Below are 21,741 nucleotides of genomic sequence, written 5' to 3' on the forward strand. Positions count from 1 at the left end.
TCAATCTTCTGAAGCTTTGCCTCTACTTTTGGGCACCTTGCTACTGACCATCTGCAACTTTTGTGGAAAATAGTTTCCATTATGCAATGTAATTCAATTTGATTTTTGATCTCCCCCCCCCCCCCCCCCCTCCCTTGTGTGCCCATTGGAAAGTCACACCTTTTGTGAGTCTCTGACCACAGCAATGTATCAATTCATTTCAGAAACTGTATATAAATATTTTTTTGGTTTTTCTCCTCCTTGATTTGGCTATCGAACTGTTTGTCTGAATTAGGTCGAGCTTATTTAAAGATATAAGTTCTAAATGCAATTATACAGGTGTCACTTAGAAATCTTATGAAGATTGTTTATTTTTCAGTGAAACCCTTCCAGGGTGATTAGGTCGAGCTTATTTAAAGATATAAGTGAGGATATGTACATTTTAGACACAGGTTATGGACCTTCAGGTGTACTATAAATTTTAGCCTTCATTGATCATTAAGTTTGTTTTATTTTTGGTAGAAGATCATTAAGTACGTAAAGATCTAAAAAACAATACAAGAGATTTTTAGTAAAATATCATTTAGAGTTTGTTTCATTTTGCTTGGGCCAAACTTGGTGAACTTGAAAGAGTTCAACGTTTTTCTGTTAACTTTGAATTTAAAATTACCATTTTGTCTATAGGGTGAAGGGAAGAAAAAAATAAAAATAATAATAAAATAGAAAAATAAAATTTTATTTATTTTACAAATTTCATTTAATTTTTTCAAATTTACAAAAGAACTCCCCCTTTCACTCATTCACTTGATAGTTTCATGTTGCTTGGATTAAAAAAACATTGCTACTGCTTCAATTGCCCCCTGTTTAGTGGTCACACTAGGGAGGGAAAACAGGGAACCTTGAAGAATCAGTGCAATAGTCCCCCTTATCAACTATGATGATTAGTGATGCGTTTCAGTTATTATTTTGATGCCGACTAAGCCCCTTTTGGTTTCCAAGACGATGAGTCTTGCAAGAAATGTTAGACGCGGGCCGGCTCGTATACCGGGCAGCTGCCTTCAATGGCTAAGTCAGACAGTGAACATAGTAAGATCCCATGCAAAGGCTACACAGTGTTATGTTCGAAATGTATTGGATGCTTACTAGAGGGGTGAGTCCTTACTTTTATAGTGTATGTATTACCTTTTTTGTATTGGGTGGGTTTCTTGTCGAGAGCTGCCATCTCTCCCTGGGCTACTCTTCCTTGTCGTCCGTCCCGCTTAATCATCCTTGTAGTTGACCTTCTATTTAGGGCGTTGTTGCTATGTAGGTCCAACGTAAATGACGCCCTTCTTTGGTTAGTTGGTAAATGTCCCAACTAAGTGTTTGGTTTAGCCACACCGGGACTAAAGCCGGTCGGGTAGAAAACCACCCGTATCACAAGCCCCCTAAGCCACTTCTGGTTTCCAAGACGATGAGTCCTACAAGAAAGGTTAGACGCGGGCCGGCTTGTATGCTGGGCAACCGCCTCCGATGGCTAAGTCAGACAATGAACAGATTAAGACCCCGTGCAAAGGCTACATAGGGTTATGTTCAGAATGTATTGAATGGTTACTAGAGGGGTGAGTCCTTGCTTTTATAGTGTATGTATTACCTTTTCTGTATTGGGTGGGCTTCTCGTCGAGTGCTACTATCTCTCCATGGGCTACTCTTCCTTATCGTCCGTCTAGCTTAATCATCCTTGTAGTTGACATTCTATCTAAGGCGTTGTTGCCATGTAGGTCCAACGTAAATGACATCCTTCTTTGGTTAGTTGGTAAAGGTCCCAACCAAGTGTCTGGTTTAGCCCCACCCGGGTCTAAAACCGGTCGGGTAGAAAACCACCCGTATCACTTAGCTCGAACCCACGTCAGTTGATGGTTCTAGTGCAAATTCAACTGTGACATCACTGGGTTATCCCGCTAATCCCCCTTATCGCTTGTGCTGCATCGTTTGAAATTCTCGTCTGAAGCCACGGAAATAGGGCACTCGCAACCATTGATCTGAAAACCCATGTAAGAAGCCACAAATGGAGCATGTGACTAGTTCATCTTCACCCTTCCTCCCTGAGTAGCCCAGTCGTCAGCGTTTCATATGGAGTTGTACAACACGCCCATTGCTTGATCCTTTGGAACACCACCCCCTGTTTCTCCTTGTTTCGTAATGTTATGCCAAAACACTTCATAGACTTCTGAATTGATAGGAATCGTTTGAACCAGAGACAACCGGCTCTGGCTTAGTCAATTGACTAGCTTGGCACTTCCTTGAAACTTTTTTGATCACCCTCTATCAATTCTTGGAGCCACGCTCATCGTTTGCCAACTGGCGTAATTCACATGTGGGATAGGACACTTGGTGGACTTATCGGCAAGAGCTTGATTGGATATGAGACAGTCCTTGTAAAGTCGCACGCGTGTCTAAGCATTAAATTCAGCATTTAATGCATCGGACCTAAACATTTAATGAATTACTCTTATCAAGAGATACGCCAACATGTCTAAATCTCTAGGCATTGCTTCCAACCGTTTTGTTAAGAGGATAGGAGACATATCACATCTAAAGTATACATTTGGCAAAGTTCCCTACAAATGCCCCAAACCAAAGGTTTCTCTTGGTTCTGGTCTTGATCTCTTTTCTAAAATTGGATTTGGTGAGCGAACGGTTAAGCATTATCTCCTCCATGGTGTTTCATTCATTTATAAGAATAGTTACGTGAGCCTTCATCTAGTATGCTAAGTTAACCTAGTATTAACTTCTACAACCACCCAAGAGAGCTACATCTCTTCGAGCATTTACTCTTCCTTAGGAGGAATTGTGTTACCCAGAATCTAACTTCACCATTGAAGGCGGCTTCCCATTCACAGAGGCGACCCGCTCTCCCTGGTTTTCTTTGACAATAGATCTCTGGTTTGAAGCATTCTTTGGTTGAAGTGTAGCAAGAAGATTCTGAAGCAACACATAAGCACCTTATTAGTCTTTCGTCCATGAGAAAGACCACTTGACATTGGTTCCAGAGAATGGAATAGGAATGAAAATATTTGTCCGTTTGAATCGGAAAAGACTCCCCTTTTGTGTTCCCAAGAAACTCAAAAGTCGAACTCGTTGTGACTCGGACCCTCTGATGAAATCTGGAATGGATCACAACAGTAGGAAATTATACACTCGGAGGTAGAAAGAATTTCTTGAGAAAACCCAATGTTGAATCCAGTTGTGGTTCTTACATAAAATGCTGTTCCTGTAGAATCTCCCTTAACAAGTTTGATCTGAAGTGTTGTCTTCCCAAACATATACTTGCTCATTGACACAAATCCAACACCTGTGCTACAAAATCACAGGTTTATTTAGGTGAATCTAGTGAATATGGAGTTCTTTGTAAATTTGAACAAAATTCAATAAAGTTTTGTAAAATAAAAATAAAAATATTTCCCTTTACCCATTGGGCAAAATGATAATTTCAAATTCAAAATTTACAGAAAACTAACATTGAGTTTTTTCTAATATTCAAAATTCACAGATTGGGTAACATATAACATTGGCCACTTAGGTAAACAACCTAGATTTTGGGCCCAACTTAAGGAAAAAACCCTATTATTTATTAATGGGATTGTCTTGCGTAGATGGATTTCCAATGCATGAAAGGAACAAGCAAAGTTATGAAACACTTGCTTTTCTTTCGAAAACCTTCACAAGTATCAACTGATTTTTCGAATGGATTATTGGAGCTACCCTATCCATTAGTCTAGGGCTTCTCTTTTTTAACCATTAGGTAATCTATCGGGAGCACTATGAGCAAACCATGATTCTTGGGTGGAAGGGAGACATGCCTCTGAGTAACCAGGAATATCTGTTGGAAAAGAAAAATAAAATCGATTTAATACCAAAATATGCAAAGAGATCTCACAGTTATTCTCTTGAAGCCATAGAAACAATCATTTTTTTTTGGGTGAAAAGAAACAATCAGTTTTAAGCAGAATATAAAAGATCAAAGGCGTTTTGAATGCACGTACAAGTTCTCAATCAGAAATAATAACCAACACAGTTCATACAAGAAGGATGTGATTCTCCCAAACACCCCAACCCTTAATAACCATAATTATCTCCAAGATCCAACATCTTTGTCTATCAAGACATCATTCCACATACAAAAAAAATACAGTAGGTCAAAATAATTAAGTTACCCCTAGAAGTCAACTGTAAATACTACAATAAATAAATAGCTCAGGTTGAAAAACGCAGGCTCAATCTAGAAAACTCCCTCACTTGTGGCCAACCTACAATCTCCTGGAGAAAGCTAGCTTTTAGAATGAAATTTCAGTTAAGAATCCCTAATCTTCAACTTCAACGCATGCAGAGCTCTTGGCATGATTCATTAAAAGACTCATATTTGGCTGTGAGATCAAGTGCCAGGGAGGTACCAAATTCAGGACTAATATAGACTTCAGTCAACTTGTGGAAACCAATATTTGTGAAGGTCAAGATATTCAACAAATCACTTAATTCAACAGTAGAAGTTGGTCTGCAACCAAATATAAACATATAATTATATATAACAGAAAATGAGAAATTTCTGCAAAAATAGGAAGAGAAAAGAAAGGGCACTATGTGAAAAGAGCCGTCAACTGAAAACCATAGCTAAGCACCAAGAGAACAACAAACCATGCTCTAATTGTCTTCAATAAAATTCATTTAAAAGACATTATTCTTTCCTTTTATTGGGTGCCTTACTATTACCCTAAAACCACCATATCTACATGGATTTTTAAGTCAATAAAGTCTAGGTCAAGGGCCTAAAGAGCACTGTCAGGGCTGTCTCTTGGAATAGCTATGTTGGATACAATACAAAGCGGTTTTCAAGCATGGACAGATGGATAAGATTGGGCTGGTCCACAGATATCAAAGGTATTTACTGTCATCAAGGTATGAAGGATAAGATTGGCTTAGAATCTATAGGTTTCATCTCCTTCAAATCTATAGGTTTCATCTACTTTAGAATTGAGTAAAATGGTAAGAGACTCAATCAACATTATTTTCTTTCACAAGTCAGATTTTGGATATTTGAATATATTTACTTGCAATTCTTACTCATAATTGAAGACCCATTCATCTCATCCATGGAACTAGCCGATTCTAATAAGATTCTGTAGTATTCTGTGTTCTTTTATGTATTTACTCTTTTGTGAGATTAATCTTCATCATAATAGGTTATAAGGTGAACATCCTGGCACAACACTGCTCATCACAGTCACCAACATCTCAGACCTTAAGTTGGGGAAAGGATTGATCAAAACCATTGCAGTGACAAACAAACTTGCCATTGATGTCCATTTTTCGGTCCTTTTAAATGTACCTCTGCTCAATACTTAGCTAAATTCTTCAACTTCTATAAGTCAAACATTTCAGAGAAGAAAGAGCCATCAGAACGCAAGATAACAGAAAAATCGTGATAGACTAGTAAATAAAAATAGATCATTTATGGCAATATGAAGCTTGAAAATAATGTTATAGTATATCAAATTCTATAATTTAGGGCCAGTTTGGCCTATATTCATGACCACCGCTATCCAAACAAACAAGCAAATCATAATAATTCTTGGAAAGTCTAAAATAGAAAAAGAAAGGGGCTTTTTTTTTTTTTTTTTTTTTTTGGGGGGGGGGGAGAGAGAGAGAGAGAGAGAGAAATAATACCCTACCAGAATTCTCTTCAAGAGCCACTCCAATGTCTAAACTTGCAAATTCCACGACGATTTTCCACAAAAGAGTCACGGATTGATTGCACCATAGAGTATACAGAAGGGAAGTTAGAAAACTCTTCATTCTGTACCTGCAAAATTAATTTGGTGTTATCCTATATAGTGTATACAGAAGGAAAAGTTGGCCAATTTTTCATTATGTAAATGCAAATTTGTTTTGTTACAGTGCCTCCTGATCCCTAATACCACCTAAAAAAATGAGATGAGAACACTATTACCACTTCTGTAAGACGGTCCTCAATCCCTCCTGATGTCACATCCTTGGGCATGAATATCTTTCGGTAAGCCATCCTCATGCTTTTGATCTAGATTTTCCAAAATGAATATCTCAGCAAATTTATCAGAAATAAATATAACAGGATGGCTAAAACAGATAGCGAAAGAACCAACTAAACTCGTGTCAGAAGAATAATCTTTCTTTGCAGGACCAACGAAAGAAGTAGATGAAGATTTCAGCTTATGCATATAGATAGAAATGTAGAGGAAGTTCAAAAACTCAAACAATACCAACCTCTTCAGCTGAGAAACCACGGCGTCGAAGACCCTCAAAATTTAATCCACGGAGTTCGGCTCTTTCCCCAGCTACCATCATATACTTTGGGACATCTTGTGAAACCTTCTAGCAACAAATACATAAAAGAAGGAACATTAGAAGATGTGCAAAGAATAAACTATAGAAGATGCAGCACCAAAGAAAATCATTATTGTAAGTCTCTTTAATAGTCAAGAAAAATAATTGGAAGCAGACAACAAGTATTTGGTTGAGGAAAAGTAGAGTATATGAAGATAAAAAAGGGTCACACACACATACCACAGAGCCACCACCAATAAAAGAAAAAGAGCCCACTTGACAAAATTGATGAACAACAACTGCCCCTGCAGTGTGGGTATGGTCCTACACTTGGAACAATTGAATCATCTCTGGATCAGAGTTGCATATTAGAGTTAAAACTGAATGGTATGATGTCAACATGACCATTCAAATAATAAATAAAAGAAAACATGAACTTACTTCCACCACAACATGACCAGCTAGAAGAGTACTATTTGCAAAAATATTGTTGTTACCCACTTTGCAATCATGTGCAATATGGCAGGAGCCCATGATCAGATTACCATGTCCAATAACCTAACAAAGGAAGGCCAATCAGAAAAAGAAAGGGTGAAATAGGACCTTAAAAACTTCTGATAGCATTGCCATACCGTTCGGTCACTTGATTTTGAAGATCGATGGATGGATGTATACTCTCGAATTTCATTGTTATCACCAACATCAAGGTAACACTCATCCCCTTGCTAAAATGATGAGGAATAGATGTGAGAACATGCAACATGTTTTTAAACCAAATGCATATTCTTCACCTGAATTGAGTAAAGGGAAACTGTAGTCATGTATTCTAGTATATGCATGGTACTACTTGTGGAATCAAATAAACGAACAGCACTGTCCCTCAAAATGACATCCATACGACAATTCTTTTGTGGCACAATCAAACTAGTCCATCAACAGACTACTCTGACACAAATACAGTGACTGACCACACCCATTTACACCACTCTACCTTCCCAAAGAACTGACACTCTTGCATTAGCATGATAGCATAAGAGAATTACAAAACAAAATGATATTCTTATAACCTGCGTGCTAATAATAAGCATATCAATTATGTACTATTCTTTTCCTGCAGCTTCTCAATTTTCACTGACCTTAAAAGTTTTTCCTTTAACAGTTGGCAGAGTTGCACTTAGGACATTATAATGAGTTGTATAAGGTCTTCCAGCAGCAACCGCTTCCCAAAACAAAAAGTGAAGGATTTGATGTACAGACAAATTATTTATTATGCTAGCCTTTTCGAACAAAATGAGTCAACAACAAAAATAGATACAAAAGGGTGTATGGGCAGTATGTCAACAATGAATTGATTTTCAGATTCTTGGCTAGTTGGTTACCCCTTCAATCAATGATAAAGTTAATCAGTTCTTTGGAAACATGATACACTACAGAACACATTTCTAATCTCATGGAGGAGCATCTCCTTCTGATCTAGTTAAAATGTAATATCTACAAATATTCCAATTAAAAGAGATCCAGCAATAGGTAAATATGACAAAGTACTCCAAAAAAATTGAAAAGAAATTGCAAAGCTTTATGCCTTCCTTAAAGGACAGGCAGACTGGAATTCTCATTGGTTTCTTGTCACAGAATTATGATTGCTAAAAGAAGCTAAACAGAAGCAAAGGGGGAGACACCTAGGGGTTATAAAGATTATATGGCTGCACGTGAAAACTGAGACTTTGGAAGGTGCGTCTAACATAGCTCTTTAGGTGGTTATCAATTAAATGAACTGACCTTGTATTTCATATCCTGGCATTTCACCCCAACAACAGAATGATGTCCAATGATGTTATTGCATCCAATGAACGTACGCCCAGGCAGATCTTCACCGACAATGGCACCACTGCCTGACAAAAATTCACAAAGGACAAGAAAATCACCACAAGAACAACATCAGACTGAGCACAACATAATGTATGATACCGCTAAAGTATCTATGCAAACATCCCCAGAAGAAGTTATGTTTGTGGGTATTATCGAGAAAAGGAACCCAAGAACTTAAAAGCCAAGGATCTTAAACTCACGTCTTTACGATGCAGTTCTCTCCCAACTCGGTATCACCAAAGATATGGCTTCCTGGGTACAGTTTACAAGCATCTCCAAGCTTTGCGGAAGGACCAATGGTACAATAAGGACCGACTGAAACACCCTGCAATGAAAGACTTTGAATTTTACTAAAGTCTGTGAAGAAGAGTAGGAGAATATGAATTGTTTAAAAATTAAACAAAATGCAGAGTACTTGACCGAGGACAGCAGCCGGATGAACAACTGCCGAAGGGTGGATAGAAGCAGAATTTGTATCCGGCGACAAAACGGATTCATTCTCGTCTGAAACTTCTGGATTTGACCAAACTGAACAAGTAGATTTAAAACTGGGAAGCTGATCAAAATTTTGGTTAAAAACCGAAAAAGTAAAACGAATCGGAAGATTACAGAGAGAACAATTGGTACCTGTAAGTGTCTTGGTGAACTGTTGAAGAACAAGTGTGCGCCGTAGTGACGAGGCAGAGAAGGACTTGTTGATGAGAGCGAACATGGCGCCCTGGGGCTTCAAACGCTTCCCCCCGTTCTCTGCTAAAAGCAGAAAAGTTTCAAAAATGTTTATGTTTTACTTCTAACACGTTTTCACTACCGAGGCGTGGTTTGCTGCCTTGCCCGGCTGCGTGGAGCGGCCGGTAATGTTTCTCGGCACCCAAATCGCATCACTTGATCGAGGTTTAAAGTATCCCACTATACTATACGATATTTATCCATATTTGACCCAACCGATACGATACATCTCACTATCGATTGAATTATGCTAAAATACATTAGCTCTCCATTGAATTATGCTAAAATACATTAGCCAGAAAGATATAATACTCGATACAGGACGATACGTTTTTTAAAATCACATAACCGATACGATACTCGATACCGATAATTTAAACCTTGCTCTTGATTATGCAATTCGACAATTGTGTAGGCGGACCAATGAATTATTTCAAATTGGGCTCCAAATTTAGCGGAGATGGCCCAAGCTTGCACAAGGCCCAAATGATGCAAGTGGAAGAATTCTTCAAGACATGCTGAGTGCACCAAAGATTTTGCACTTTTTTTTTTTTAATTTTTGGTTGTCACTAAGTCACAAGGACTGGGGCTTATAGGGTTATATGGTCATATGTAGTACCTTGTTGCCAGGCACCCGAGACTCCTAAATATGGAGCAAAGTAAAAAAGTAAGTTCACTATTAAGACGGCTTACCATCAATGTCTTAAAATGGCAGATGCCCAAGATAATGTAGCTTATTTATCTTTTTTTTTTTTTTATGTATTGGAGTCAAATTTGGAAAATTTCCACACTTTCCAAAATTAAACACTTCTTGTGAAGAACCTCACATGAGGTCATTGCTACTGAGAGCTCCCTCTTTTCTTGAAAGGCTATCTTAGCTCTTATTTGTTTGATATGTGACTATATTAATGAGAATGTCAATCATGTTTTATTTTTTTGTCCTCGTGCAAGAGAAAATTAGAAACTTTCTCTTTACGCGTTGATACATGACAATTTTATGGATGGAATTCATCCAAACAAAGTTCAAAAGTTGTGATAATGTGGTTTTGGTAAATTAGATGTAGAATGTTTTAGTTGGGTGCATAAGGAACATCAGAAATGCGGTATTCTTTAGAGGAGTTGATACCTCAATTTTACATACTATGACTACTTTCTCTTATCTTTGTATAGATATCCAAAATCATATTATGGACATTATGGACTCTCAACAGTTTTTTTTTTTTTTTGGGGGGGGGGGGGGGCACCAAACAAGATTTGGTTATTATCAAAAAGTGATGAGCTAGCTCTCTTTCATATATTTGTAGATGGGTTGTGGGATAACAAATCTAACAAGGGAGGTAGAGGTTGCATTATGTGGGATCTAAATGATGGTTTCGTGGTTGCACAAAGCAAGCATGGGCATGGCACTTCGGCAACAAGGAGATGGATTGCTGCTTGGATCTTCATTAGTAGCTATTGATTTGCGTCATTTGGATTCTTTACCCACTGTCCTTGCTCTACAAGGCGTCCAATCATCTTTGGATTGGATGATTTTGAGTCTAGTTTTGGATGTTTTGAAACTTTGTTCTCTGTTTAGTAAGGATAGTTTTCAATTATATTCCTAGGAAAGGAAACAGTTTTGCAGATTATCTAAATATTGGTAATGGTATCCACCATCCTTATTCATAGTAGATTCATCTCGATTGTAAATGTCTTGACCTTGACTCTCCTTATTTGGCCAAAAATAGGATATAAGGATGAGAAGGTGAGTGATGTGTCAAAATCCAAAACCCGCAACCTCCTTGAATTTACTACCTCTATATAAGAAGCTGCCACCATAACGCTTGGATTGAAATAGTCTGAACTCTGAATATTGTTTGGTGTTCAAAATTTTTGACCCTAAGTCAAGACTCACTAAGGTTGATGCTTAAGTTGTTTTGTTGTGGAATTAGTAGCCTTATATTAGGCCATTAAGGTATGGGGGGACATATAACATATGAAAATCGATAGATTCCCCCCCCCCCCCCCCATTTTGTCCACTCAAATTGGGCCCAAACTATTATTTATACACTGAAGTGGCCAATATTTTATTTTACCCAATCTAATGAACTTGAAATATTACAAAAAACCCAATATTAATTTGTAAAATTCACAACTTCACAAGATTGGGATATTACAAAAATCCAATGTTAGTTGTAAAATTCACAAATTCACAAATTCACAAGATTGGATTTTTTTTTGTAATATCAAATCAAATTCACAAGGGCAAACTGAAATATCCGACACTTAAGTGGACAAACAAGAGTTTGGGCCCAACTTGGGCAAAATGAAAAACACACTATTCTTTATTATCTTCCTCCTGACCCGGCTGCCCAGCCAATGCTTCCGCTCGGCACCTCCCACCTCTCCAAATATCCAGATCTAATGGAACCGAATGCAAAACCATCAACAAAAGCTAATGTGGCCATTTAAGCATCTGACAACGTTGTTGACGTGAGAGAAACCCCTAACCTGATGTTTAAACTTCATTTCCCAAATCCAAGTATTAAGAAATACCTCAAAAGTTAGTCTCTTCCCAACTTATCTGTCAAAATCGTTCTGTAAAAACTGGCTCTCTAAATTCATTCGACAGCATCAATAGAAGTGCAAAATTTGCATCTAATAATAACAATTCCCTTGCTTTCATCCCCCAGTTAAAACGAAATACTGTACAAGCAAAATCTGGGGGTTACCAAGTACCACAAGCTAATGAGGACAGGCAAAAGTAAGGGGAATACAACTCAACCGACGTTTGTAAAGCTTGTATATCCTCTTATAGATCATCACATAAACCCCTCCTCGCCTCATCTCTCTTCCAGGCAGCTGCCATCAATGCTTCACAGGAGAGCTTCGCTCTGTGTCCGTCCGATGCTTCATTCAATAGAGAACTGCGAGGTTGATGTTGTTGCTGTGGACGCTCTGACCACATCCTCCCACTCCTGCTACCAGGATCAAACTCAGGTGTTGACCTGTAATTGGAGTCCATGAACATGTCTCCCTCCAATATTCGAAGTACCTTTTTTCCAATTAACAGTACACAACATAGGAAATGTTAGGGAAAATTCAACCAGTAAGCTTCCAATATTATAAAACACAGTATATAGGGTTCAAAAGAGCATCACTGATTTCTCTTTTTCAAAAAGAGAATTCATGTTCCTGACAATACAAGCAATCCATGTTGATATCCATATCGTTAACAGCATACATAGTGACCAATACAAAAATACCTAGAACCCTGATGAGGTCTGATCCATGAAGGTTTTAGATTACTGAAATGAAAAGAATCCAATTGGGCGAGACCTAGGAATCCACCAGGGAAAGGCAAGCGTTCAAAACCAAAATTTTAAAACACTATATACAAGAAGATATAGTACTCAATGTACCAACCAAAAGCAAAAGATTATATCTGACAATCATAAAACCAATAGTTTACCCTGTCAACCAGCTATTCTATACAAGTCTTTTTCTGGTCTGAACTATTCTATACAAGTGTGTTCTAGATAATTACCCAAGATATTGTAGGTTAGATAGCTGATCGAACTTTACAAGTATTGCTACCGGCAAAAATTTTATAGAATACCAACTGAAGAAGAATTGAAGAAGTGTCATCCTCTCCACCCAGCCAATTGCTTGGCCACATTTTTTTTTTTTTTTTTTTGACAATTTAATATATTAGATAAACTAAAAGGGGCGACACAAAAATTAAAACATAGAAACTCCCCACCACGGACAGAACAAAGTTCTAACAGGTCCAGGTACATTCAAATATAACATCCAGGTACCACCTTAATGCTGTTGAATCAATATGCTAATTTTACATCGAATTCAACATTTCACCTACCTGAGACATGCGAGGCCTGGAATGAGGGTCTTTGCGTATACACAAGGAAGCAGCATGTAGCATGCAGTAGACTTCATGTTCTGAATATTGGTTGCCCAAGCGTGGGTCCACCAGTTCATCAATAGCATATTCTTCTAGTAATGGGCGTGCCTGTTCCAGATAGAAGATTAATCAATACAAAAGGACCATTTCACAAAGCCATTCCATTAAGGGAAGGATTAAAGAAAAAAAATCTTCCCATACCCATTCAGTAAGGCACTGCTGGCCCTTGGGCCGGTCTATATCAACTGCTTTCCGCCCAGTAACAAGCTCCACTAGTACCACTCCAAAGGAATATACATCAGCCTTTTCTGTAATCTCGCCACTGTAGGTATATTCTGGAGCCAAATACCTACATGAAAGCAAGTAGTCAGTTTAACTTACCATTGCAAATCGAAAATATAATTGAATTATAAAGTAAAATCTTTCAACATTACCCAAATGTTCCGATTACTCTTGTTTTCTCACCCATGTCTCCATTTGGTTGCCACCTCGCCAGGCCAAAATCCCCAACCTTCACAAATCAGAAGAGGTTGTTATCAGAAAGGATCTGCTGTCGATTGTTAGAATAAGCATTAAATAGAAGTGAATTTTCATCTTTCCACATTCACACACAGAAAATAGAAATATATTAAGCAATCTCCTACAGAGCATTGAGGATAACAAGTGCTAATCCCCTTTTGTTGTATATTTCAAACCATATGATAGGATTAGGATGTCCAAATATTACTAAAGACAACAATGGCTCAGGCTAAGGGTCTGATAATTTCCTATCTTCTAAAGTCAAATATTTTGATCTCCACTTCGATTTTCATCTATATCTAAGAAACAAACATGTTAATCTCCGTTATATTCTACCAAGGATTACACATGGAGGAACATCAATTGTATTAGCCAGTAGCAGCTGGACAAGTGTTGTATTGGGGACTGCCAGTGCACCAAATCCAATCCTAAGAAATAAATGCTTTTGCTTGGTCTTTAAAATCATTCTGGAGTAAATTATAATCTCTTGCCAGCATGGAATGTTTTCAAAACCAATGGCACACTACTCTACTAATTCGGAAAATTTTCAAGAGTCGAATGGCACAACTTATAACACATGGTTCAGTGGGATCAAACTAAAAACAGTACCAAACAGGAAAAAAAAAAAAAAAAAAAAACCACACCCAAAAAGGAGAAGAAAAGAAGAAAGGAAAAAAAAAAGACCAGAGTCCAAATGGAGAAGTTGCAGATTGGAGTCTAGAAAATCCAAAGACTTGCGATCTTTGTATAGATTTCATATTCTTTTACAAAATCAATGAAAACTTTCAGTCTATCAATTTCAGAAAACAGGCATTCCTCTTTCTCTTCAATAGTAGTTGTGTTTTAAACCACTAAAAGCTTGCATCTCTCCCTGCTTTTCCTTCAAATTCTTCTTCAAAAATTATGGATTTCAACTTTCATCAGATTACATTTTACACTTAATTTTCTACTGAACCAGAAAATTAAATATAAATAAAGTAGAGAATTACATATATCTTTAAACATAGATGACTCCATATGTCATTATAAAACTTGGCCAAATTTTCTCCCTGGTTTCTCCATAGCACCATGAACAAGGTTCATACCATAGCTGTCACGGCGACAATGCAATGCGAGACGGTTTAGGCTAGTTGAGGCGATGAGTCGATGAGGCGCCCTCCGAGGCGCTTTTGAGGTAGTTGAGGCGTTTAAAGTGAAATTTTTAGTGTACATCTCAGTCACTCTAATTCATTATAAATCTACCATATCTTATACAATAAAAAAACTAGTATTAGCCTACCTTAGGGCCTGTTTGGTTACAGAGTCTGGAAATTTCAAATATCTAGAAATTTCAAATCTATAGAGTCATAATTTATAAAATTAAATATTTGGTTGTGGAATGAAATCTGTGGATTCATCCTAAAAAACTATTTGATCGATGTGGTTTTTGTGAATGTGCAAATGTATAGCTTTTTTGAAATCTCTAGATTTCACCCCTTACCCATAAATCTACAGATTCACGTTTTTAGTGTAAAAATGTGAATCTCTAGATTTCATGAATCTAGAGATTTTTACAACCAAACGGGTATAATTCTCAGATTCATGAATCCAAAGATTTCAAATCTCTAGATTCATGTAACCAAATAGGCCCTTAAGTCATCCAACATACTACAAACCACACATAGTAGGTCCTAAATAAAAAGTTGCAAGAACAAAGGAAGAGAAGAAGTCGCATGTCGCTGGCTGCTGCTTGCCAGAGTGTTGTCGCATGAATGGAAGAGAAGAAGAGAGGAAGACAAAAAGAGACTAGGGATTAGAATGAGAGTGTGAGACTCAAGTCAAGAAACTCATTCTCTTTCGATTTTGTTTTTATTTTTTTTTATTTTAACATTTGATCACATGTAGTGTCATTATAAATATGCATATAGGTACAAACAATAGATACTTTACAATTGGAATCTAATAAGTAATTCAATATATGCCTTTGATTTGACATCTTTCATGTGATTAAAAAAAAAACGGACGCCTTGGGGTATAAGGCGTTTGAGGTGACGCCTCATACCTTGCCTGAAATAAGGCGATGCCAATTTGAGGCGCTCCGAAGGCGCCCGGACGCCTTAACAACTATGGTTCATACTATCAATGTCCCAAAGATCATTCATGGCATCGCTCAAAAATCAGTTACCAAGACGACAGAAATCTCTAATACTATTCTTCCCCTTTACTGCAATGGGAACAGAAATCTAGTGTATTTAAGATTCTTATAAGAGTCACAGTAGCCTTGTATCTTTCAAATCCAAGCCTCACATTCTTCTCAAATAAAGAAGAAAGACAGTCTTGACATGCAAAACATAAAAGAAAAATCAACCTATTCTTCTGAAAAAGGAAGAGAAGCGGGAGTGAATACCAGTGGTTCAAAATCATGGGTTATGAGGATATTATTTGGCCGCATATCACGGTGGACTATACAGCCCACCCTGCAGTCTTCATGAAGATACCGTAAACCTCGTGCAGCTCCAACAGCAATCTTTTGTCGTGCAGACCATTCTAATGGATCACGATTGCACCCTACAAAATTCCCAGTCCCTAGTCAAGAAAATTTATGTGCCAATACAAAGTAGAAATATTAGCTCTAAAATGAGTTAATTGTCATAGTAGCATCAAAAAACACCACACATTCTTAACAATGTCAAAAAAGAGATTCCAATGTCATTTTCTAGATGTAATATCAGAGTTCATAATTTGTTTGTATATGATAATCAGCATGGAGAAGTTGGGATTTAGATAGATTTTCAAAAGGATAGCTCGTAATACGCAGTTATGAAATGCCAATGGTTTCAAATGGATTCATTGTAACTAGAAAGATGTTCAGGAGAACAAAACAGGAATCAGATCAAACTCCAGAAATCTACATCACTCTGTAACCTCCATATGAAATATTCCCATGCCCAAACTAATATTTCGAAATTCAAAAGTAATACACTATCATTATTTCTTTCATTCGTTATCATAATGCAAAGTAATTCCACCGTATTGGATTTAAAACTAATTGTCAATCAAATAACTGTACAGCTGATTAATCATGATAATAATTTTTCTATAGAGGTGTAGAGAAATCACCATATAAATGAGTGTCCAGTGATCGATTGCATATGTATTCATAAACCAGTAGCCTTCTTCTGTCCTCAACACAGTACCCAATCAACATCACAACATTCCGGTGCTGTGCACAGCTTAGAACCTCCACTTCTGAGCAGAACTCAAGATCCCCTTGAGAACTAGCTAGTTTGTGCTGCTTAACCGCAATTGCCTGGCCATCTGGAAGTACACCTCTGTGGACAGACCCAAACCCACCTTCAGCCAAAAAATTTGCTTGCGAAAATCCACCTGTAGCAAGTTCCAGTTCTGCAAAGCTAAACCACCTTGGAGGTTTTCCAAACACAGGTGCTTTATGCTGACATATTGAACAAAGCGGAGGTGGGCCAGGAGGTGCATTTCTGGACAGTGAAACAGCTTCTCTCACATTCCCACTGTAGTCAAAATCAGGCCTAAAGTTCACCCCAATTCCAGCATGTTGATCCAGTTTTGAGAATTTCTCAAGTAACGCTTTAGCTGTAGACATCTGTGATTTAACATTGAGCCTCTCTGAGCTCCCTTCAGAATATTTGGAAGATAGGCAGCCAGAACTAAGAATTTCTTCCATCCACGGCTGGAAGTAAAAACTCGTTGAAGGACTCATATTTTCACTTTCAGCGTCTGAGCTAGAACCCTTCTGGTTAAAGCTTTCCTTGGTGGCTATAGACAACTCCTCTTTCTTCGCATCTCCATTTCTTTCAGTAGTGGAAAATGGGGAAGTTCCTGGATCTTCACTTGATAGGGAAGACGTTCCAGCTTCGGTTGTCGTGAGCTCTGGACTGCTAGTCGGAGTTGCTACCAGCCCTTGGATGGAATTCAGAGGCTCATTATTTCTTTTTGAATATTTCTCAGATGCTTCTTCAAATCTGGAAGGCAACTGGCAGACAACCTTAGGTTCTTCAGGAGGAGATCCAACCAAGTTCAGACGAAGAACTTTAGGCTGAGAATGTTTCATAACCACAATGTTGCATTGCAGCTCCTCCATGCAGCATTTCTCCTCATTTTTCAGTTGTCTGTGCAGGTAAAGAAATGTGACTTAAAAACTGCTAGAAAAGAAACTGAAGTAACGGAACTTAGTGATAGCACAAACACACATCTCTTGATAACCCAAAATTCCAAATTGCACAATGAATGAAGCTAGTAACAAGGAGTGGTTTAATTCTACTACTTGTCCAATACTACCCAGCTAACTTTAGCTCTCTTGGCTTCTGCAGCCACAGCTCCGGAAGAAGATCCAGCAACAACTTTTATTTTGACATTTATCTGACAATCAACAATGAGGAAAAATTAAACATTAGTTTGGAAGCTAAACAATAATTACAGTGATACAGAAAACAAGAGAATATTCGTTACTCAACAAGGAGAGAGAAAGAGATGAAGAACACACATTGTTTGGGTCATAAACATCATGCAACCGAAGCATCATTTGGGAACAGGACTCAGTAATATCAGACTTCTGCTCTGAGCCAGTTCCAGAGTGAGATTTTCGGTGGCCACTAGCACAATCTCCTGCAAATCTCGGAAAACTCCATTTTCTCCCTTCAAAAGTAAAAGAAGAAGAAGACAATCCACCACTAATCAGAATCATATCGTCCGAAATTAACAATTTTGGGGCACATGAAGAAAGAAGGAGCTTTCTTAAGGGCAGGAAAACTCCAACCTAGCAAACATTTAAGTCATGTACACATTGATAGTTTTGGATCATCATGCTTTATTCAGCCAAATTACATGGGTAATTAAAAAACTTGTCAATAATGTTGGGAAATTCAAGGGCTTCAAGTCAATTACAACCAAAGCTGACTTAAGGGCAAAATTTTAAATTAGTTCAATAGTAAGAGGAACTTGGCATAACTAGTTCTGCATACACGAAAATTCCTCTTCACTAGATTGGGATATTTAGCATCAACCTGATAATATCAGTTTCAACTCTCAAGCATGCCATTACAACTATGCCTAATAACGAAAAGCATGATAGGCATCAGCAACTTCAGAAGTTACAATGCCACTTTTAACATGAAACATTCCTTCTACAAAACTAAGGAACAGATCCATTTGTCAAATGAAGAATCACAGCATAAATGGTTAAAGAAGGATAACCAGCCTTGATATGCCAGGTATTAACCACAGGAGATCTGGGTATACCCTGCCTTCATGAACAGGGCAAAGTAACAAGAAGAATTAAACAAAAAACCAACGCATATATAACTCAGGAAGGGTGAAGTAGTTTTTAGATAGCAACCACAGGAAGCCTCGTTTTGCCTCAGAAAAGAAGGCTAAAGTAAGCATGTAGGAAAAGTAAGGAACACCATATGTTAGAAAAAGAAAATGAATGCCGACCAGTCCTCCGCTCATCAAGGAAAAGAGAACCATTGAGCTTATAGGCATTAACGGACGTCAAAAGTATCAGAGACATAGTTGAGACATGGAGAGAAGGTTGTACCCGAACTGTGTGCAGGAACCACGACCAGCAGCGTAATACAGTCTCCAGGCTTAACAACGTGAGTCAAAGCCCACACAAGGGCTGTCCTGGGAACTTCCCTGGACGCCTTTACAGCGACGACAACCTTCTCAGCAACATCCGAGCCCTTATCCTGCTTCCCACGTTTCAGCTGAAGACTCATCAGAACTAGTATATTTCAACCAACTCCTCGTTCAACAAGAGCAGCCTCTCAAACGCATCACGAGAGAGATATTTCTGTCACAAGGTCAATTCAGAGCGAGATAATTAAGAAAATGAAGAAGACGAGACACGGGAAGCAGCCAATACTGCTTGAGAACTTCCTCCCTCACCAAACTACCTTAGACATTAAAACATATAGCCCTAACTGAGATGACTGTTCTCTCCAATGATAGAAAGCACGGATGGGTGGATGACGTGACGAGACGCCTTTAACTTGGTAAATAAGATGAAAAGCTGAAGAAGAGGAACGGAAGGGCGTTTACAGCGTTACACTGATCAGAATCCTCTCCCCCTATTTCCTCTCTAAGAATAGAAAAGATATCTGAGACCAGTAGATTACTCCCCGGAGGATGCCGAAAAAGGTTTAATCGACTGTATACTCTTCTGTGTTGATTATCGAGAATTTGGCAAGAGCATTCCGGTTACAGAAATAAAATCTTTAATATCTTTGATAAATGAAGATTTAGAAGAGGGGAAAAATAGCTGGAGCCAGACAAGTCTGAACAAAATTGACGGACTCAACGAAGTACTGCCAGAAGTTAAGCAGTAGCGACAGCAGACACTTTCTCAGAATGCAATTTGCAGAGGTGAATCACACAGTGGATCTCGCCTACTGATCTATAAGCAAAATGTACACGCAAATTGCTTGGTCAATTGTCAGTCAAAAGAAAGTAAAGGAGAATCAGAGACGAGCAAAAATTCCTCCTCACGGGGATCACGTCTCGTGTGTCCAACCAACCTCCAACCAAAATCATCAACTCACTGCTACAAACCGACACCAGAATCTCTGCGAACAAACGGACTTCGTTGTACGGAAAGTTATAAGCGAGGAAAGCACGATGAAATTAAGCAATCGAAAATGTTTATCAATTTGAATGATGCACGGCTCTGTTCAGCAGGAGAAACATATTTCTTCGCGGATCCACAGCATTAGCTTCACATTTACCATTAAAATACTACAGTCCTGATAACATGCAACTCTCTGATCTCAAATCCTCGACCTAGAACAGATGACGAAGAGAAGATATTTCCTCACACCCCTGGAGCTCCAAAAAAGCATTAACCGATGCAAATCCTCTCCAGCTCAAGCACTTTGTCCCTATCTTCCTCTCTGCACTTCAAAGCTTAAACAGAACTTTGGAAGAAACCGCGAACAAGGAAATCAGATCGGTCCGACCAGTCGAAAATTTCTTTTCGTCAGCTTCAACTCCGACTATCAAAAGGTCCAAAAACATAAGAGAAAATAAAACCAGATACAAAATCATCAAAAGTCGAGCTCAGTCCAGAGGCATCACGTGTTGTAACTGCTTCTGTGTCTTTCTATCGCCAGTTCCTTTCACGACAGAGGGAAAGAGAAGCAAGAACAAGCAAGGAACCTGAACACTCAAACCTCCTTCACCTGCTCAAACAAAAGACAATTTACAAAAACCAGGTAGATCAAGATCAACAACACTATTAAGATGAAAACAAATGCAGTAAATCCTTTTAACACTTTTGCAAGTATGATTCACCTGTAATTGCAGAAATCACTGCGAATCCCCGGCGAGAATTCAGATGCAGTTATGCCATGGCAGTCCCCAAGCTTATCATTAAATGCAGTTTCAAACAATTCACCTTAATAGCAGGCTGTGTGGGGCTCTGTGCAGGTTGGCTGGCACCAGGTCTGAAGCGAGCGTTCACGGTGGTCTCTGTGTCGTCTCCTGAGTCCTGATACAGAACAAAAACATGCTTTTCACTATCACGGAAAAAAAAGGTTTTGTTAAAACTGTGCGAACCCGTCGCGGCACCAATTTGATTTTTGAATCGCCCCTTATTAGGGACATAAAGCGCGGTTGGTTGGTTGGCACTTGGCACTTGGCACTTGGTGCGGTGGGATCCACTCTGCCTTATTTGACCTCACAGCCTGACAGGACGATTAACCTATCTTCTCGCTGAACCCGGTTTCATTTTTTTCAAATCTTTTTTGGTTTTTTTCTTCTCTGGTTGAATCTCTAGTTACAAAACAATTTAATCCATTTTGGACCCATTTGATAGCAAGTAATTCGAATTCAAAAAATATCAGAAACAGTTTTTGGGCCTATTTGGTGAGTCTAGAGATTTTAAATGTATGGAATTATGGTTCATAAAATTAACTGTTTGATTAGTTTGAATCTTTGGATTAAAATTCATCCTGAAAAAACAATTCACAAGTTGAGTGTGGAATTCTGATTTCAAAATGTGACTCAAGGAGTTTTACCCTCTCCTAGTTCCGACACCATTGCCTTTGGAAGTGGGCTGAGCCCCTCTTTGCATCCACAAGCGATCCCCCCCGTTGTTTTAGCAACTTATCCGACGATTATCCCCTTGCTTATGAGTTTCGTCCATCCCCGGATCAAGTTGCTTACCACTTTAGACTCCAACCGTCGAGTACGATTTCCTCCGATTTCCCCTTAAAATCATTGAAAACAAAACAATTTTAGCTAACAAACGGTTTTCAGCTATTTTTTTCTATTTCTCAAAGCAAAAGAAAAACACCAATAACGGTTTTTAGGTGAGTGAGTTATCAATGGGGTTCAAATTTATCTTCAAGCCAACAATAGGATCTAATAAAGAATTAAACTGATTCTAAACCAAA

At 38.3% G+C, this 21,741-nt stretch overlaps 2 protein-coding genes across 4 annotated transcripts; both read right to left on the reverse strand.

Moving 5' to 3' along the window:
* Window positions 1-3,771: 3,771 nt before the first annotated feature.
* On the reverse strand, window positions 3,772-8,963 carry LPXA (bacterial transferase hexapeptide repeat-containing protein). Of its 3 annotated transcripts, none has more exons than XM_089149874.1 (11): window positions 8,815-8,963; window positions 8,603-8,715; window positions 8,388-8,512; window positions 8,098-8,206; window positions 6,951-7,043; window positions 6,760-6,876; window positions 6,559-6,642; window positions 6,259-6,363; window positions 5,966-6,052; window positions 5,688-5,818; window positions 3,772-3,841 (listed from the first exon to the last, which is right to left on the reverse strand). In XM_089149874.1, the coding sequence occupies exons 1-10, from the start codon at window positions 8,897-8,899 to the stop codon at window positions 5,699-5,701; spliced, it is 1,038 nt and encodes a 345-aa protein (XP_089006000.1). In that variant the 5' UTR covers window positions 8,900-8,963; the 3' UTR covers window positions 3,772-3,841; window positions 5,688-5,698. The 3 variants fall into 3 exon arrangements, with proteins under 3 accessions (XP_089006000.1, XP_089005998.1, XP_089005999.1); XM_089149872.1 differs by having other exon boundaries at window positions 6,259-6,366; XM_089149873.1 differs by lacking the exon at window positions 3,772-3,841 and adding an exon at window positions 3,862-4,513 and having other exon boundaries at window positions 6,259-6,366.
* Window positions 8,964-11,237: 2,274 nt separating this feature from the next.
* LOC149021647 (kinase with adenine nucleotide alpha hydrolases-like domain-containing protein) lies at window positions 11,238-20,899 on the reverse strand. The gene is made up of 11 exons (XM_089149875.1): window positions 20,639-20,899; window positions 19,246-20,526; window positions 18,888-19,142; window positions 17,835-17,986; window positions 17,616-17,710; window positions 16,433-17,460; window positions 15,720-15,880; window positions 13,249-13,325; window positions 13,016-13,163; window positions 12,773-12,922; window positions 11,238-11,947 (listed from the first exon to the last, which is right to left on the reverse strand). Exons 3-11 carry the CDS (start codon window positions 19,066-19,068, stop codon window positions 11,705-11,707), a joined length of 2,235 nt encoding a protein of 744 aa, XP_089006001.1. The 5' UTR covers window positions 19,069-19,142; window positions 19,246-20,526; window positions 20,639-20,899; the 3' UTR covers window positions 11,238-11,704.
* Window positions 20,900-21,741: the final 842 nt, after the last annotated feature.

The sequence above is a fragment of the Hakea prostrata genome, chromosome 3, assembly GCF_041222555.1.
Source record: "Hakea prostrata isolate BN-2017 chromosome 3, UWA_Hpros_2, whole genome shotgun sequence".
Classification (NCBI taxonomy): domain Eukaryota; kingdom Viridiplantae; phylum Streptophyta; class Magnoliopsida; order Proteales; family Proteaceae; genus Hakea; species Hakea prostrata.

Bases quoted from the DNA above. Each gene is read 5' to 3' on its own strand.
- LPXA (XM_089149872.1), bottom strand. From the start codon at position 8,899: ATGTTCGCTCTCATCAACAAGTCCTTCTCTGCCTCGTCACTACGGCGC. The intron at 6,877-6,950 runs GTATGGCAATGC...TTCCTTTGTTAG, and splicing joins CAAAATCAAGTGACCGAACG to GTTATTGGACATGGTAATCT. The intron at 6,643-6,759 runs GTAAGTTCATGT...TTCCAAGTGTAG, and splicing joins CTGGTCATGTTGTGGTGGAA to GACCATACCCACACTGCAGG.
- LOC149021647 (XM_089149875.1), bottom strand. From the start codon at position 19,068: ATGAGTCTTCAGCTGAAACGTGGGAAGCAGGATAAGGGCTCGGATGTT. The intron at 17,711-17,834 runs GTGTGTTCTTCA...GTTGATTGTCAG, and splicing joins ATGTTTATGACCCAAACAAT to ATAAATGTCAAAATAAAAGT. The intron at 13,326-15,719 runs GTATTCACTCCC...TGATTTGTGAAG, and splicing joins CCCATGATTTTGAACCACTG to GTTGGGGATTTTGGCCTGGC.